The sequence below is a fragment of the Hyaena hyaena genome, unplaced genomic scaffold, assembly GCF_003009895.1.
Source record: "Hyaena hyaena isolate Hyena2069 unplaced genomic scaffold, ASM300989v1 scaffold_504, whole genome shotgun sequence".
Lineage (NCBI taxonomy): Eukaryota > Metazoa > Chordata > Mammalia > Carnivora > Hyaenidae > Hyaena > Hyaena hyaena.
The window spans coordinates 1,051,278-1,069,070 of NW_024081137.1; the positions used below are offsets into that span (position 1 = coordinate 1,051,278).

The 17,793-nt window shown below is 41.7% G+C and overlaps 1 protein-coding gene across 2 annotated transcripts in view; it reads right to left on the reverse strand.

The window, feature by feature from the left end:
* Window positions 1-11,174, reverse strand: part of SLC25A24 (solute carrier family 25 member 24) — a 53,189-nt gene extending 42,015 nt beyond the window's left edge. For both annotated transcript variants that reach the window (XM_039254975.1, XM_039254974.1), the window contains exon 1: window positions 10,828-11,174. In XM_039254975.1, the coding sequence (XP_039110906.1) occupies window positions 10,828-11,010 (183 nt within the window). In that variant the 5' untranslated portion in view covers window positions 11,011-11,174. The remainder of the gene's footprint in view (window positions 1-10,827) is intronic.
* Between the last annotated feature and the right edge of the window lie 6,619 nt (window positions 11,175-17,793).

Here is a 17,793-nt window from a genome sequence, read left to right on the forward strand (position 1 = left end):
ACAGTGGTGTTTCCCCAATCTGATAAAAGGTATCTACAAAGAATTCTAGCCTTTTTTGCTTCACATAGTGTGAGTAGGATTCTCTCATCTGCAACCTAAACAGTGTGAATTCAAAAACCATCAATTATTCCTTACAGTTTTGAAAGCAAATACATTTATATTATCACTGCAAAATAATTACTGCTGTTTACTTTCATAAATTAGACTGAGGATCGTTTTCATCTGGACATTGTTTCTTGATTACTCACTCAAACACAAAGACTGAGATGCATTCTGGGGCCCCATTTACATAACTAAAGTTTCATCTCAGAAGTTTGTATTTTGGTCAATGGAAATATCAGAGAACAATTATCATTTCAGAAATTACAAATTAAAAGACATCCCCGACCCTATCTTTGAACAGCTTGATTTTTTAAATCCATATTACTTTAACCCTTCTTGTGGTAAATAAGGACTCCAACTTATAAAAATATGAAAGACCAGGGTTTCCCATTTGAACTTTCTTTTGTATTCCTCTGTAGAAATAAATGAAGACCTATCAAATGAGAAAAGCAAAGGCTACTTGTTCTGAGCTTATGACAGAACAAAGGAATCAGCCATGGTCAGTTTTGGCTGAGGCTCAAAGGCAGGCACGGAGTGGGCAAGTTTTACAGTGGGGAAAAGGGGGGCTTCGGGTGTGCCCTGATTGGCAGCTCTTGGCCTGGGGAAGCTGTGAGCAAACTAAATAGAAGTGGGGGCATCCTGTGTGATTGGTTAGGTGTACCTATTCAGCTTTCTGGTCCTGATATGGAAATGGAGATAAAAATTATGGAAGCTGTCAGTTATCGATCAATCTCTGGCCATTTGGGGCTGTTACAGAAGTTATTATTTTGCTCCCAGGATTGTCCAGAGACTGCAGTCTGGCCTCCTGTGAGTCTTACTTATAGCAGGTTGGCTCCCAGGGTCGTTATTACAGAAAATTGGTTTCCTGAGAGGACTGCTACAAGTTGTGAGCCAAAGTTCAATTTTAAATACAGGCAAGCCATTGTTCATTCTTGTATATTCAGTCTCTCCCCCTTCACGGTAAAAAGCCAAATAAAACATCATTCAAGAAACCTAGTGGGGCACCTGAGAGGCTCAGTCAGTTTAGTGTCTGATTTTGGCTTAAGTCACGATTTCATGGTTCGTGAGTTCAAACCCCGTGTGGGGCTCTGTGCTGACAGCTAGCTCAGAGCCTGGAGCCTGTCTTCAAATTCTGTACCTCACTCTCTCTCTGACCCTCCCCTGATCACTCTCTCTCTCTCAAAAATAAATAAAACATTAAAAAAAATTTTTTAAAAAGAAGCCTATGAGTTATCAGAACAAAAAGTTACATCTTTTCTTGTTTATCATTATGTTATATAAGTACCATTTCTATTTTTTAATTGATTGAATTATTAATCTATATAAATGAATTGTCTACTAGGGACACTGGAGACATGTGGGAGAAAACTCACATCAGAATCCCCTCAAGATGTCACTGTTACCTGAGGAAAAGCCACATCAGTGTTCCCCTCAAGTATAAGGTTCTGTGTAGTTGCTGAAACCCTCTAGAGTTAACTCTTCCTTGGTTTTAATACGTGAGCCCTCGTCAGTCATCACTGGATATACAAAGCCTTTACATGGCTCACACCATCTCTTACCAAAACCAAAAGATTTGCAAAAAAAATAAATTTTTTTTGATAAGGAAAAAATGTGTTTCAAGAATTGAAATGGCTTACCAGACTTTCTTATGAAAGCATATTTGTATCAAATAAACAAATACAAGTCACACTTGAAAACCTAAGTGCACGAGTGGCTTTAAGTAAGTCTAAAGGATATTTAGCTTTAAAAAGAAAAACATTTTAGTTTTTGTTTTAGGGATTAAAAAATTGAGATGCCTGGTTGGCTCAGTCGGTTAAGCGTCCGACTTGGGCTCAGGTCATGATCTCACAGTTCGTGGGTTCGAACCCCGTGTCAGGCTCTGTGCTGACAGGTAGCTCAGAGCCTGGAACTTATTTTGGATTCTGTATCTCCCTGTCTCTCTGACCCTCCCCTGTTCATGCTGTCTCTCTGTCTCTCTGTCTCTCTCTCTCTGTCTCTCTCTCAGAAATAAATAAAAGATAAAAAAAAATTAAGTGAACTTTTCAAAGATAACATTTTGGGTTGGCCTAGTCCATAGACAACACCCAATCCAGGCCTCTGATGCTACAAATGAGGAAACTGAGGCATAGTGCTTGACATAGAGAATATACCCAAAATACAATTGATCAATCACTGGCTGGATTGATCTGCTTGGGATCATCATCCCAAGGATCACACAGCTAGTAAGAAGAGTTTTACTAAATCTTAACATTGACAGAACTCAGCCAAGAGATTTTTGAGCACAAAGTACCAAATGATCTGAAATGAATTCAATGGTCCTCATACTCTTGAATCTCCCATTCTACACTCAAAGAGCAAATATAATTGGAAAGTAATTCTATTCAATAATAATTTCCAAACAAAAAATAATTTGGAAACACAGTGATTGAAACAGGTATAAGGCATTATATACTGAGAAGCAACCTGGAATCTAGGCAGCTGGGGAAAAAAGAGGGATTCTAAGAGGTAATGATGCCTGAGCTCAGTCTTCAAAAGTCTGCTAATTAAGGCTTGCTATGAGGAAAGGTTGGTACTGGTGAAACCCCAGGACTATAAGCCACTCAGGCTGAACGCCCTCCTTCCGGAGACAAAAACCAAAAGATAGTATTAGACAATTTCTAACTATCACCTCACTCCCAAACATACATATAGTGATTATCCCAGTTCCCCAAAGTGGGAAGGCCAAGATGCCTATTGAGGCTGCTAATAACAGGTGAGTACATTGAATGAGGTGACCCCCCCAAAACAAGGTTGTAGTCAACATCTTGAGAACCATCTGAATTTGGAAGTTTTATGAGGGCCAGGGGAAATAATGAGAAAAATGTTTGAGAAAAGTTTTAACTGTGGTGAGTTATTCTTAATATGGTAAAACATGGGTAATCAGCCGGTCAATTGGGAATATGTCAATTTGGCTTCACCCCTCTCTGCCCAGGACCTGTCCAGACCTCCCAGCCCCACACCTCTCCGAACACAGCCCCGAGGCCCCACCTGCCCTTCCTCCCAGAAATCAATGACCCCTATATCCTGCAGGCCTTCCTTAAGGTCAAGGATGTCCAGGGTCCCATATTCATTATGATCCATGTACCAAAAGAGTTCTTCATAAAGGGGATCCATTTGGGATGTCTCTGGCGGCCGACATGGACCATGCTGTGGACCCTACAAGTCTCCCAGAAGTGGAAGCGAGAGGGAGGAAGGCGATACTGCGCACCACACTTCCAGCCGGCAGGGACCTATCATATCAGTGTCCCCCTCACCCCGCCCCCCCCCGCCCCCCCCAGGCTCCTTGGCGGAGATTAAAACAGTAAGGGGAGGGACCATCGCAACGGCTCTAGGAGAGAGGCGTGAGGTGCGTCTGGTCCGTGGGGACTCACTGCTGGGAGCCTCCCTTAGGACCCTCTGGGGCCTGGCCCCAGGCAGAGGCCTTGGTGCTCGGGCTGTGCTCGGATGTCAGGGGGATAAGATGCCTTGGTTCTCACGCCATTCCAGGAGGAGCCTCGGAGGGACAACTCATGTCCTTCACCCAAACTTCTGGAAAGACCTCTCTGCACAGGACTTTCTCTAAAGATAGAGGATCTTTTTGGAGAAAAGGTTGGAGGTGAAGGGGAGGGGGTGGTGGTTAGGGCATGGACTGTGGGGCCATAATGACTGGTGGTTGATGTCCAACATTTTTTTAAGTTGTTTTGTGACGCCATCTTAGAAAAGCCTTCTAGAAAGATTGAGGCGCATAATATTGTTGTAAAGATTAAGAATTGGGGACCTAATGAAAATCAGCTCACTTGAGCCTTTCCTTCTACCCCACCCCCACCCCCAGTTCCCTAACTTCAGCCAGTATCTGCCATGGCTCCGGGTCAAGGCTGCTCCAACGCCAGGGTCCCAGCTCTGTCCTTGCAGATGTTGGCAGCATGCTCAGGAGGATAATCTCAAAATGGACATAAGTTAAGTCAGCTGGGATCCCAGAGAGAAATCAGGAGATCTTCATAAACAATGTCTGTGACTTCTTCATCCCACTCCCCAGAGCCTCTGGCTCCCCTATGCATATACCTATGGTCTCTCCCCTGCTCCACTGGAAATGTAGAAGCATACTTTCACAGTAAAAACTCCACTTTTTATGTAATTTATTTTCCTAAATATGGAGTACTCTTTAAAAAGTTGAATATTAAAATTCATGCAGAACAGCAGGAACTCTCTTATTCATTGCTGGTGGGAATGCAACACAGCACATCCACTTTGGAAGACAGTTTAGCAGTTTCTTACAAAACTAAACACACTCTTACCACACAATCCAGCCATCATGCTCTTTGGTGTTTACCCAGAAAAGCTGAAAATTTATGTCCACACTAGAGCCTGGGTGACTCAGTTGGTTGACTGACTCTTGACTTCCACTCAGGTCATGATATCCTGGTTCATAAGATGGATCCCCGCATCGGGCTCTGTGCTGACAGTGCGGAGCCTACTTGGGATCTTCTCTCTCCGCCCCTCCCCTGCTTGTGCGCTCTCTATCTCGCAAAATAATAAACTTAAAAAAAAAAAAACACCTAGGTCCACACAAAATCCTGCACACAGATGTTTATAACAGCTTTATTAATAATTACCAAAACTTGGAAACAACCAAGATGGGCTCCAGTAGGTGAATGGATAAGTAAACTGTGGTACATCCAAATGATGGAATATTATTCAGCACTAAAAAGCAATAAGCTATCAAGCCATGAAAAGACAGAGGAAACTTAAATGCATATTACTTAAATATGGAAACTTAAATACATATTACTAAGTGAAAGAAGCTAATTTGAAAATATTACACACTATATGATTCTAGCTATATGACATTCTGGAAAAGACAAAACTACGAATACATTTAAAAGATCGGTGGTTTCCAGGGGGCTGGGGGAAAGGGTAGAAGAATGAATAGGCAGAGCACAGGGGATTTTTTTAGAGCAGTGAAAATACTCCACATGATACTATAAAGATGGATACATGTCATTATACATTTGTCCAAACCCAGAGGACACTACCAAAAGTGAATCTTAAGATAAACCATGGACTTTAGGTGATAATGATGTATCACTGTAGGTTTATCAGTTATAACAAAGGTACCACTCTGGTGCCAGATATTGATAATGGGGGGAGCTATACATGTGTGGGGGCAGGGAGTAAATGGGAAATCTCTAGAACCTCTTCATTTTGGTGTGAACCTAAAACTGCTCCCCCCCAAAAATAAATACCTTTTTTTTAATTCACAAAGAAAATTTAATCTGACCATTATCTGTTAGCTCTTACTGTATTCATTCACCCTGTCAAGTACTGACAGCATAACGAGGTCTGTCACATGTCCGTGAAACACCCACAGGTTTGCCTCTAGGTGGAGGTTATGCTACTGTTAGTTCTAAGTACCATGGTAGGCTTTGCAATAAACACTTTCCCCCCCAGAGCTGTTGAGCAGTGGCAAACATCTAACGCTGTTTCATTAGATGTGGTGTGGCCCAATCACACTCCTTGGTATTTACCCAAAAGAGCCAAAAAATTACATCCAAACAGGAGCCACTGAGGTGGCTTAGTCGGTGGACTGTCTGACTCGATTTCCACTCAGGTCATGATCTCCTGGTTCATGAGAGGGAGCCCCGCATCGGGATCTGTGCTGACAATGCTCAGCCTGCTTGGGATCCTCTCTCTCTCCCCAAATTGAGAATGAATTCTCCCACAAAAAAAGAACTGTATAGTCCACAGGGAAGGCAAGTAGTCACAAAGAGTCATACAAGACAGACATCCAGACAGGACACAAGAGTTCAGTGGCCCAGGGGCACCTGCTTAAGTGTCAGACTTCAGCTCAGGTCATGATCTCACAGTTCGAGAGTTCGAGCCTTGCATCAGGCTCTGTGCTGATAGCTCAGAGCCTGGAGCCTGCTTCAAATTCTGTCTCCCTCTGTCTCTCCCCCTCCCCCATTCACATTCTCTCTCCCTCTCCTCTCTCTCTCTCAAAAGATAAACATTAGAACAAGACAAAAGGAGTCCAGTGGTCCAAGGAGAAAAGACAAAAGTAATGGCCAGAGCAATAAGGAAAACAGACTGACAGAATCTTACAGAACTGATAGGAGGAAACAAAACATAGAGTTGATAGTCTCATTAATAAAAAGGCAACTATTCTTGCTGAATAGCTAGCTCTTCCCACTTTTAAAAATTATCTTGTTCCTTATTTGCTTATAATTACCTCCCACCCACCTATCCAACATAGACCTCCTATACATAAAGTTGTAAGGACACAGTTGAGGGACCCTGTCTTTCTTGTTCACCAGTATATCCCCAGTTCATTGAACAATGTCTGGCACTATTCAAAAACATTAATTGAATGATATTAATATTTGTGCTTCCTACTATGCAGCTCTTAACCATTCTTAGTTTACATTTCAGGCTCCCAGGCATTAAATAGCTCACCTAAGGTCACAAGTGGTCTGATTCCACAGCTCATAATAATAGCCACTACACACACTGCACTCATGAAGTAAATAGATATGATGGTCTACAGTTCAGAGGGGGGCACCAAACTTTCTCAACAAATCCTTTTGCTGTTTTCATAGATCCTGTCTGATAAAGAAATAATTCTAGGGTGCCTGAGTGGCATCCAACTCTTAATTTTGGCTCAAGTCATGAAATAAGGGTCCTACCGCCCTTAAGCCCCACATCGGGGCTTAAGATTCTCTCTGCCCCTCCCCAACTCATGCTTGCTCTCTCTAAAAATAAATAAATAATTTTTAAAAAAAATAAAGGCTAATGGCTAACTGATTGCTTATTAGGTACCAGGCAGTTTTTTTAAGTACTTTACATATTTTAATTCATTTATTCTTCACAATAACCCTATGAGGTAAGATTTAGTGTTGCTTCTGTCACAGGTGAGGAAACTGGGACTAGAGAGATTAAGAAAATTGTCCAAAGAGGGGTGGGGATACGGGCAAAATGGGTGAAGGGGAGTTACAGAATGAGTAAGTCACAGGGATGAAAGACACAGCATAGGGAATATGGTTAATGGTATTGTAACAGATCATAGCTACACTTGTGATAAACACCACAGAACAGAGATGCTGAATCACTATGCTGTACAGCCAAAACGAATGTAACGTGTGTTAACCGTACTTCAATTTAAAAAAAAAGAGAAAAAAAGAAAATTGTCCAAAGTTAACTAGTAAGTAGCAGAACCAAGATTCAAACCAAGACAGTTTGATTAGATTTTTGCTGTTTTCTTATGCATGTAAAAAGATGTTTTATCTGGCAACACTATGGAGGCAATAAAAAGATTAGCAGTGGGGGACACGGATGAGGAGGCAGAGCACAGAATTTTTAGGGCAGTGAAAATTCTCTGTATGATACTGTAATGATGGATACATGTCATTATACAATTGTCCAAACCTATAGAATATACATTCCAAGAGTGAACCCTAAGATAAACTATGGACTTTGGGTGATAATGATGTGTCAGTGTAGGTTCACTCTTGGTTAAAAAAAAAAAAAAGGACCATTCTGTTGAGTGATGTTGACAATAGGGGAGGCTACGTGTGTGACAGGTGAGGGCAGAGGGCATATGGGAAATCTCTGCACCTTCCTCTCAATTCAACCTAAAAACTGATCTTAAAAAATAAGTCTTCATTAAAAAAATATATATTTATCTTATTTTATCCCGCATTTCTTGGTGTCTTGCAATAAGAAGATTTTCGGTTATCTTGTCCTACGGAGGCTGGAAATACAAGCATTAACAACTGCTTTACACTTAAATTTTATATTTTTCTGTGTAATTATCTCAAATGAGCCACTTGCCTTATTTAGGCTGTTTCCAATCAAAGCCCTAAATCTTTCTGAATTACTGTGTTTAGGTGACTAGGGCATGACCCTCATCTTCCAGATGCTTGGTCTTAGTGGAAGGCACAGGCAGTAACTGAAAATAATACCTTTTGAAAATGATGACAGTAAGTGACATGTGAAACAAATGATCTACATATAGTAGGGTCAACTTTTCCACAGAGGGTGGTCCAGATAGGCTCATCTCAGAGGAGGTGGTACTTATGCAAACAAAACAAAAACCTCTATTTTCCCCTAATTATAATAATATACAATTATTTTTCAAAATTGAATACAAAAATTGTTAAGAAAAAAGTAAAAAGGTAATTTAACTCCTGCCATCCATAAATAACTATTATTAACCTTTTTTTTTTTAAGTTTATTTATTTTGAGAGAGAGTGTGGAAGCAGGGGAAGGGGAGAGAGAGAGGGAAAGAGATTTCCAAGCAGGCTCCACACTGTCAGTGTGGAGCCCAATAAGGAGCTCAAACTCATGAGCCACCAGATCATGACTCAAGCTGAATCCATGTCAGAGCTTATCCAATTGAGTCACTCAAGTGTCACTACCATTATTAACATTTTATTGAAGAAGTCAAGGGGCACCTGGGTGGTTCCGTTGGTTAAGTGTTGGACTTAGGTCATGATCTCACAGTCTAGGAGTTCAAGCCCCACACCGGGCTCTGTGCTGACAGCTCAGAGCCTGCTTCAGATTCTAGGTCTCCCTCTCTCTCTGACCCTCCCCCACTCACTCTCTGTCTCTGTCTCTGTCTCTCAAAAATAAATAAAGATTAAAAAAAAGTAAAAATGCTGGGAATAATCAATAATATCTAGCATAAGCACGGGAGTAATACTATATATATGTATATGTATGTATAAAATACATTTTATGCTTATGTATAATATATGTCTGTGTGTGATAGCGATAAATATATTCCATCCTGTTCTATGTTTGCATTCACATACTTTTATATAACTTACTTTATAATTTGTTCACATATAAATTTGGAAAACTAAAGACATTTTTTATTTCTGATTTTGAGTTCTTATTTTCTTAATCAGCTTTACCAGAGGTTTGCCTATTTTATTCATATTTTCAAAGAACCAACCAAAACAGCATATCTTTGGAAATTTAAAGTACATACTTAAATAATTCATAAGTCTGGGGCACCGGGGTGGCTCAGTCAGTTAAGCATCAGACTTTGGCCCAGGTCATCATCTCATGGTTCTTGGGTTTGAGCCCCGCATCAGGCTCTGTGCTGACTACTCAGAGTCTGGAGCATGCTTCAGATTCTGTTTCCCTCTCTCTCTGTCCATCTCCCACTCACACTCTGTCTCTCTCTCTCTCTCTCAAAAAATTAACATTAAAACTTTTCTTTAAATAAATAAAGGGGCGCCTGGATGGCTCAGACAGTTAAATGTCTGACCTTGGCTCAGGTCATGATCTCACAGTTCATGAGTTCCTGCCCCACGTCCAGCTCTGCTGACAGCTCAGAGCCTGGAGCCTGCTTCGGATTCTGTGTCTCCCTCTCTGCCCCTTCCCCACTTGTGCTCTCTCTCTCTCTCGGTCTCTCAAAAATAAATTAAAAACATTAAAAAATTTTTAAATAATAAATAATTCATGGATCAACGATGAAATCACATTGGAAATGAGAAAATACTTGGAATTAAATAACAAAAATACAAATTTGTGGGATGCAGCTAAAAAAAGTAATTAAATGGATACTGTAGTTCAAAATTAAGGCATCAAGCAGTCAACTTAAAAAAAATTAGAAACAGAGCAAATGAACCCCAAGAAAGTAGAAGAAAAGACACAGAAATTAATGGGAAAAAAAAATTAAAAAGAGACCATCAGCAAAAAGTATCAAAAGTTGGTTCTTTCAAAGTATAAATAAAATAGAAAAAAATCTTTGGCAAAATTGAAGGGGCAGGAGTTGAGATCGATATCAAAAATGAAACAGAGCAAGTTAATTACAGATAGGCATAACTTTTAAAAATTGTAAGTGAATATTATGAACTGTGGACATAATGGACAGTTTTCTAAAAGTTGTAACTTACTACACCTGACTCGCTAAGAAATAGTAAACTAAAGGGATCTACTAAAGACATTGAATGAGTAGCTTAAAATATAACTGTGAAACAGTTGTTGGCTCTTATAGTTTAAATCACCTTCCCTCTTGGGATGGGGAATGTCGCAGTGTCCTCTTAGGTTTCAGAGCGGTTGGCGGGGTTCCAAGTATCCCCACCCCGCTAAGGGGAATGAACTTCAGAGGCACAATCAAAATGACTCATAGGAGTTGAAACTGCTCAGCGACAAGCCAACGCTTTAGGTCAATGTATGTACTTAGGACATTACGAAAGTCTTAAACAAGGGAATGTTGCCTCTCCTCAACAGGAAGCTGGGAAAAACGCACGACTGGTTTTCACAAGTTCTGAAACGCTAGACAAAACTAGCTGGTATAACAAAGCAGCTTCTGAGAGATACAAAATGTGAGTTTTTTGGTTTTTTTTTTTTTTTTTTTACAGATTCTGGGGCCCACTGAAGTCTGAGAACTTAAAAAACAAAGAAAAAGAAAACAATAAACTCAATGAGAGCTAAAACAAAAAAAAATCTTTATGATTAAATTTCGCAAAAAAGGCAGGTAAAGGGGCCGAGATACGTCAGACCAAAAGGACTGCGGCACAGACGTTTGAAATCGTTAAGAGTGGGCCGCAGGGTTTCCTTTGGAAAAATACCAGGAGGCTCGGAGGTGCCGACGCGCAGCGGTTCCGGGGGTCGCTGGCCGCGCGCCCCATTCCCCGAGCTTCGGCAGCCGCACAGTTCCGCCTTCCTGCAGCCCTCCCGCCGCGCCCGGCAGCGACCCACCTCCTCGCCGTCCTGGCCGGTGGGGACGCCCAGGCCCCTGAGCCCCTCCTGCAGCTCGCCAATGTCCACCACGCCGTCCCCGTTGCGGTCCAGCTTCTGGAAGAGGGTCTCGAAGCGCGTCGGCGGCGCCGCGTCCTGGCAGGCCGCCGCGGGCAGCACGAAGCCCCGCAGCCAGCGCAGCATGGTCCCGGAGGCGCGGGGCGGCGCAGCGCGGGGGGGAGTCACCGGGGAGAGGACTGGGGCGCGGGGCGTGCCACGAGGACTAGCGCCCCGGCCGCCGCCCGGCTGAGAGGTGCAGGGAGCAGGAGCAAAGCCCCCAACCCAGCCCCGCTTGGCGCGCAGGGAGTGGCCGCTCCGGCTGCTGCTCGGGGAGGAGCTCGCCCGGCGCCAGCCTCCCTCGGAGGCGTGGAGGGGCGGGCCTGGCGCTGCCGAGAACGCAGCAGGAAGTGCGAGGGCAGCGGGGGGTCTCCGGAGGGGCGGTGGAACCGGGGGGGGGGGGGGTTCGGATGAGTCCTGCTCGGGCTCAGTGGGGCGGTCAGAGGAGCCAGCCCCCCAGAGGCTGTGGGTAAGTGCTGGGGAACGGGGAGAGGGCAGTTCGAAGCTCAGGTTACTTAACCTTCAAGCCCCCTTCCCTTCCCTAACAGCTTGGAGTCTCAGGCTGCCCAGACCTAGTCCTCTCTGCATGGAAAGTGAACCGTGTGGGTCGGCACAGATTTCTGTCTCGTGTGGCTCCAGAGACACCACACATCTCCGGGCCTGTTGTCCATGAACAAAAATGAGGAAGTTCGGTGCTTGCACACCTGGGATGGGAATTCTTTAAGAAAGAGAAGTTAAGGGGGCGCCTGGGTGGCACAGTCCCTTAAGCGCGCCGCTCTTGACTTTGGCTCAGGTCGGCATCTCACAGGTTCGTGGGATGGAAGGCCCTGCGATGGGCTCTGAGCGAACAGCACGGAGCCTGCTTCGGATCCTCTGTCTGCTGTCTCCTGTCTCCTCTCTTTGCGCCAACCCCACTCTCTCTCTCTTCAAAATGAGCATTAAAAATTTTTATTAAAAAAAGAAACAAGTTAAAGCTGAAAGCAATTTAAAAAACAAAAAGGAACACCTAAAACTAATACAATATTACATGTCAGTTATGTCTCAATACAACTTGGGGTAAAAAAGGAAAAACTCAAGGGTCTTTGGCAGAAAAGATCAACGTTCATCCAGGTGGGCAGTGGTCAAAAGAGAGGCTACTTAGCCCTACAGCTTAGTAAGATCTGCCCCTGATAAATCATAGGGGGAGCATTTGCCAACAGCAGTTACCAGGAGAACCTCAGCCCTCTCTCTTTCACGATGGGTGCAGTTACATGGCTTAGGGCTTCCTTCATAACGTGGAAGAAGACAAGGAACACTGGGGATAGAGAAAATGGCAGGGTCCTAATTCTTCCGCTGTGTAAACTTGGAAATGTGGCATACCTTCTCTGAGTAGCCTCTCATCAGAACATGAGAGTATGAATATCTGCCTCATAACAACAGGGTTTTACATTGTATGGGAAAGACTTTAATACTCTCAATGCGAACAAAATGAGATATAACCAATTGTAATAACTCCCTGTTCCTCCACCAGCTGCTTAATAGAAACTATTGTTGCATTGCTCTTATCTGCAGGAGATACAACTCTGTACTTATAAGGCTCTACCCACATCCTCTGAATAACTAAACAAAGACTAGCTCTTCCAACAAAACCCAGGAACTCAGACCCTGAATTCACTTCCCCTCATGCCATTTTATATACATTAAGGCACAGGTGAATCTAGAGTTTGTAAATTGAGGACTGCCTGTTTAGTTAAATCACTGTGACACCAATTTATTTCTTTATGTCACTTCTGATTTCCAATCTTGTTAAAAATTATCCTCTTCCTTTGGAAACACCTTCAAACCTCATCAGATTTTCTGTCATTAAAAACCTGTTTTAACCTCTCCTGTGGATACTCTGTACTCAAAGAGAGACTGCATGTAACCGTCATCCCAGACTTTAATGTTTTTCTTTTTTCTTTTTTTTGGTAGTAATTCGAGGAATGACCTGTCAAAACCTTGACTGAGAAAATTTATGTTCACACAAAATCCTGTACAAGCAAGTTTATAGCAGTTTTATTCATGATCAGCAGAACCCAAGAACAAGCAGAATGTCCTTACATGCATGAATAGATAAGCAGCCTGTGTTGCATTCATACAATGGAACACTACTCGGTGATAACAAGGAGTGAATCCCCACACCACACAACACGCTATATGGCATTCTGGAAAAGGAAAACTAAAGGGACGGAAAACAGACCAGGGGTTGTAAGGGGCTGGGGCGGGTGGGAGGTGTATGTAAGAGCGTAAGGGTGCTTTGGGGGTGGGAGGGTGGTGGAGCTGCTTAGGTTTTGATTATGGTGGTGGTTACACAACTGTGACTTCATTAAAACACACAGCAGTGTACACTAAAAACGTTTAATTTCGCTCTATGGAAATTATACCTTAATAAATCTGACTTTAATGTCTGACTTAAACATGAGTAAAACAGAAAAAGAATTTAGTTCAAAATATCACTGTGAAAATCAAAACAGTTTGTGACTTATTACACAAAGTATGCTTGCAGGCCAGCAACATCAGTATCACCCGGGAGCCTGTGAGGAAATACAGGACCACCCCCCCCTCCCCAGAGTTGCACTTCTGCAAGAGCCCCAGTGAGCCTTTTCTTCACTAAAGTTTGAGAAGCTCTGCTAGTATAAAGTGATACCACTCAAAGTGCGGTTTGCACACTAATGCCAGACTCTAAACTGTTAACCTGTTTGCAACAAGTTTAGTCAGAGATTAGGAGGAAGCATCTAATAGCAGTTTTAAAAGAGTACTTTTATGTTTGCTCAATCTAATAATGACTTCTGGATTGTCGTTTTTAATTTCAGTGCTCTAATAAATCATTTTTCCTGTAGTTCATCTGTCCACAATGAATTAAGAAAACACTGTTACCATACAGAATAAAGGAAAAATTAACAATACAACTTCCTGCATGAGAGAATAAAATTTTACATTTTATTCTTTTTAACATGTGCATGAGAGGCGGCATCCCTACTCCTTCCTATGTTGATCATTCCCGAAGACCAGTAGCTCCTACAGAGATCAAGAGGAGAAACCCTGAACTTACTAAGATGTCCTTAACTCAATTCATTTCTGTGGTCAGAACAGAAGTTGAGGGTTCAGCCCAGTTCGGCTTGTCTCTTTTATTTTCCAGCTTCTAGCTTAAACACTACCATCTTCTACTGGGATGAGCTTCACATTTTATCAATTTCATCTATTTTGGTCTTCAAAGACCTCTTTCAGCATCTACCTTGAAACCTTATAGTTAGGAAGAATCCACTTGAATGATCATTCTAAATGCTCATAGTTTTTAGCTGATAAAGTTATCCTTTTTAACTATTGAACCATGCAGTTATTGTGTGGTGCTAAGAAAACCAAAGTCTCAGCCTCTCCACAAGGACTCTATGTCAAAATCCTGTTCACTGCAATTTAAGCAATTTAAATTGTCTCAAATTTAAGCAATTACAAAGTGGGCTATGTAAGAGAACTTGATTGGTTCAGTGTAAAGCCATCACAAGATCATTTTATCATACATATTTTAATCTTGAATATCCTAGTAGTCTTTAGAAAGACAAGAATCATTTTAACTCTAAGCTAAGTGAATGAATATTCTCCTGAGATTTTCCAAGTCATTTAGAGACAGAATTCCACATAACAAGAAAAAGTCTGTGTCTTGCTCACTACCTTTCACCATCCACTACCCCTAACCACCCAAAAAAGTAAATACAGACATGGCACTTAATTACTGAAAGTTTGCCATCATTTCTAAATCATGTAAATACTTCCCATTTCAAAACAGTTGTGTCAAGTTCAAACTGGCTTCAAAACCATATCCCTCACTACTTTGAAAATAATTATGTGAAAGACTGTGTTAAGAATGTCTTCAGTTTGCGAAAATTTATGTAAATTTTGTTCTGAAGGCTGATAGATTCAAAATGAAAAAAACATTTATTTAAGAATCAATAAGTATGAAAATAGGATCAATATTCTATGCTTACAGTTTTGCCTGTAAAGCCTCCATGTCTCTCCCCTCCTTCCTTTCCATCCTCCCTTCCTCACCAGTTAAAAGCCATCAGGCAGACTTAAGGAAAGCTACCCAGAATGTGTCAGAGCTCAGAGAGAGAAGATAGGCAGTGCAGCAGCCTAATGGTTGGGAGGTTGGTTACATATAAGGGACTTGAGCAAATAAATAAATATATTAAGGATAATAAGAGCTAGGCTTCTTGTTCTCAGAGAAATGATTTACAAATATGCAAAGGAGAAAGGTAGAATGAACCTTACAGTGTTGCATTTGAATTAGTGGTATTAGTGTGAACCCATGGTTTTAAATATTTTTGGTTACAGAAATATAAAGAAGTCTTTGTTCTCAAAGGGTATACAGTTAAGTCAAAGGAGACAGGAAATAACTTAATCATACCTCCAGGGTTCTGCAGCTAGAAGAAGTTTGAATTGTATAAATAATAATAACATTAAGAATCTATAAAAACAATTTAAAAATTGCTCCCCTAACATTTTTTTCTAAGAATTTTTTATTTTTTTTAATTTTTTACAAATAGTTTATTGTCAAGCTGGTTTCCATATAACACCCAGTGGTCATCCCCACAAGTGCCCTCCTCCATGCCCATCACCCCCCTCCCCCCCACACCCATCAGTCCTCAGTTTGTTCTCAGCATTCAAGAGTCTCTCATGGTTTGCCTCTCTCCCTCTCCCCCACTATTTCCCCCCTTCTTCTCCCCCATGGTCCTCCATTAAGTTCCTCCTAATCCTCCTATACGTGCAAACATATGATATTTGTCCTTCTCTGCCTGACTTATTTCGCTCAGCATAACACCCTCAAGGTCCATCCATGTTGCTACACATGGCCAGATTTTATTCTTTCTCATTGCCATGTAGTATTCCATCGTATAGATAAACCACATCTTCTTGATCCATTCATCCATTGATGGACACTTAGGCTCTTTCCATGTTTTGGCTATTGTTGAGAGTGCTGCTATGAACATTAGGGTACATGTGCTCCTATGCATCAGCACTTCTGTATCCCTTGGGTAAATTCCTAGCAGTGCTATTGCTGGGTCATAGAGGAGTTCTATTGTTAATTTTTTGAGGAACCTCCACACTGTTCTCCAGAGGGGCTGCACCAGTTTACATTCCCACCAAAAGTGTAGGAGGGTGCCCATTTCTCCACATCCTCGCCAGCATCTAGAGTCCTCTGATTTGCTCATTTTAGCCACTCTGGCTGGTGTGAGGTGGTATCTCAGTGTGGTTTTGATTTGTATTTCCCTGATGAGGAGGGACGCTGAGCATCGTTTCATGTGTCTGTTGGCCATCTGGATGTCCTCTTTGGAGAAGTGTCTGTTCATATCTTCTGCCCATTTCTTCACTGGATTGTTTATTTTTCAGGTGTGGAGTTTGGTGAGTTCCTTACAGATTTTGGATATTAACCCTTTATCTGATATGTCATTTGCAACTATCTTTTCCTATTCCGTTGGTTGTCTATTAGTTTTATGGATTGTCTCCTTTGCCTTGCAGAAGCTTTTAATCTTGATGAGGTCCCAATAGTTTATTTTTGCTCTTGTTTCTCTTGATTTTGGGGATGTGTCAAGTAAGAAATTGCTGCAGTGAAGGTCAAGGAGTTTGCTTCCTGCTTTCTCCTCTAGGGTTTTGATGGTTTCCTGTCTCACGTTCAGGTCCTTTATCCATTTTGAGTTTCTTTTTGTGTATGGTGTGAGAAAATGATCTAGTTTCAATCTTCTGCATGTTGCTGTCCAGTTCTCTCAGCACCATCTGTTAAAGAGGCGGCCTTTTTTCCATTGGATACTCTTTCCTGCTTTGTCAAAGATTAGTTGGCTGTACATTTTTGGGTCCAATTCTGAGTTCTCAATTCTATTCCATTGGTCTATGTGTCTGTTTTTGTGCCAATACCCTACTGTCTTGATGATGACAGCTTTGTAGTAGAGGCTAAAGTCTGGGATGGTTTTGATTATCCTCCCGTTTTGATTATCTTCTTCAATATTACTTTGGCTATTCGGGGTCTTTTGTGGTTCCATACAAATTTTAGGATAGTTTGTTCTAGTTTTGAGAAGTATGCTGGTGCAATTTTGATTGGGATAGCATTGAGTGTGTAGATTGCTTTGGGTAGTAATGACATTTTAACTATATTTGTTCTTCCGATCCATGAGCATGGAATGTTTTTCCATTTCTTTGTGTCTTCAATTCCTTCATAAGTTTTGTATAGTTTTTATCCTACAGATCTCTTATATCTTTGATTAGGTTTATTCCTAGGTACTTTATGGTTTTTTGTGCAATTCTGAATGAGATCAGTTTCTTGATTTCTCTTTCTGTTGCTTCATTGTTGGTGTTTAAGAATGCAACCGATTTCTGCACATTGATTTTGTACCCTGCAACTTGGCTGAATTCTTGGATCAGTTCTAGTAAGCTTCTGGTGGAGTGTGTCGGGCTTTCTATGTAGAGTATCATCAAGTCGTCTGCGAAGAGTGAAAGTTTGACTTCTTCTTTGCCAATTCTGATGCCTTTGATTTCCTTTTGTTGTCTGGTGGCTGATGCCAGGACTTCCAGCACAGCAGTGGGGAGAGTGGACATCCCTGTCGTGTTCCTGATCTCAGGGGGAAAGCTCTCAGTTTTTCCCCATTGAGAATGATGTTAGCTGAAGGCTTCTCATAGATGGCTTTGATGATGTTTAAGTAGGTTCCTTCTATCCCGACTTTCTCGAGAGTGTTTATTAAGAAGGGATGCTGTATTTTGTCAAATGCTTTTTCTGCATCTATCGACAGGATCATATGGCTTTAATCTTTTCTTTTGTTGAATTGTTGGATCATATTGATTGATTTGTGAATACTGAACCAGCCC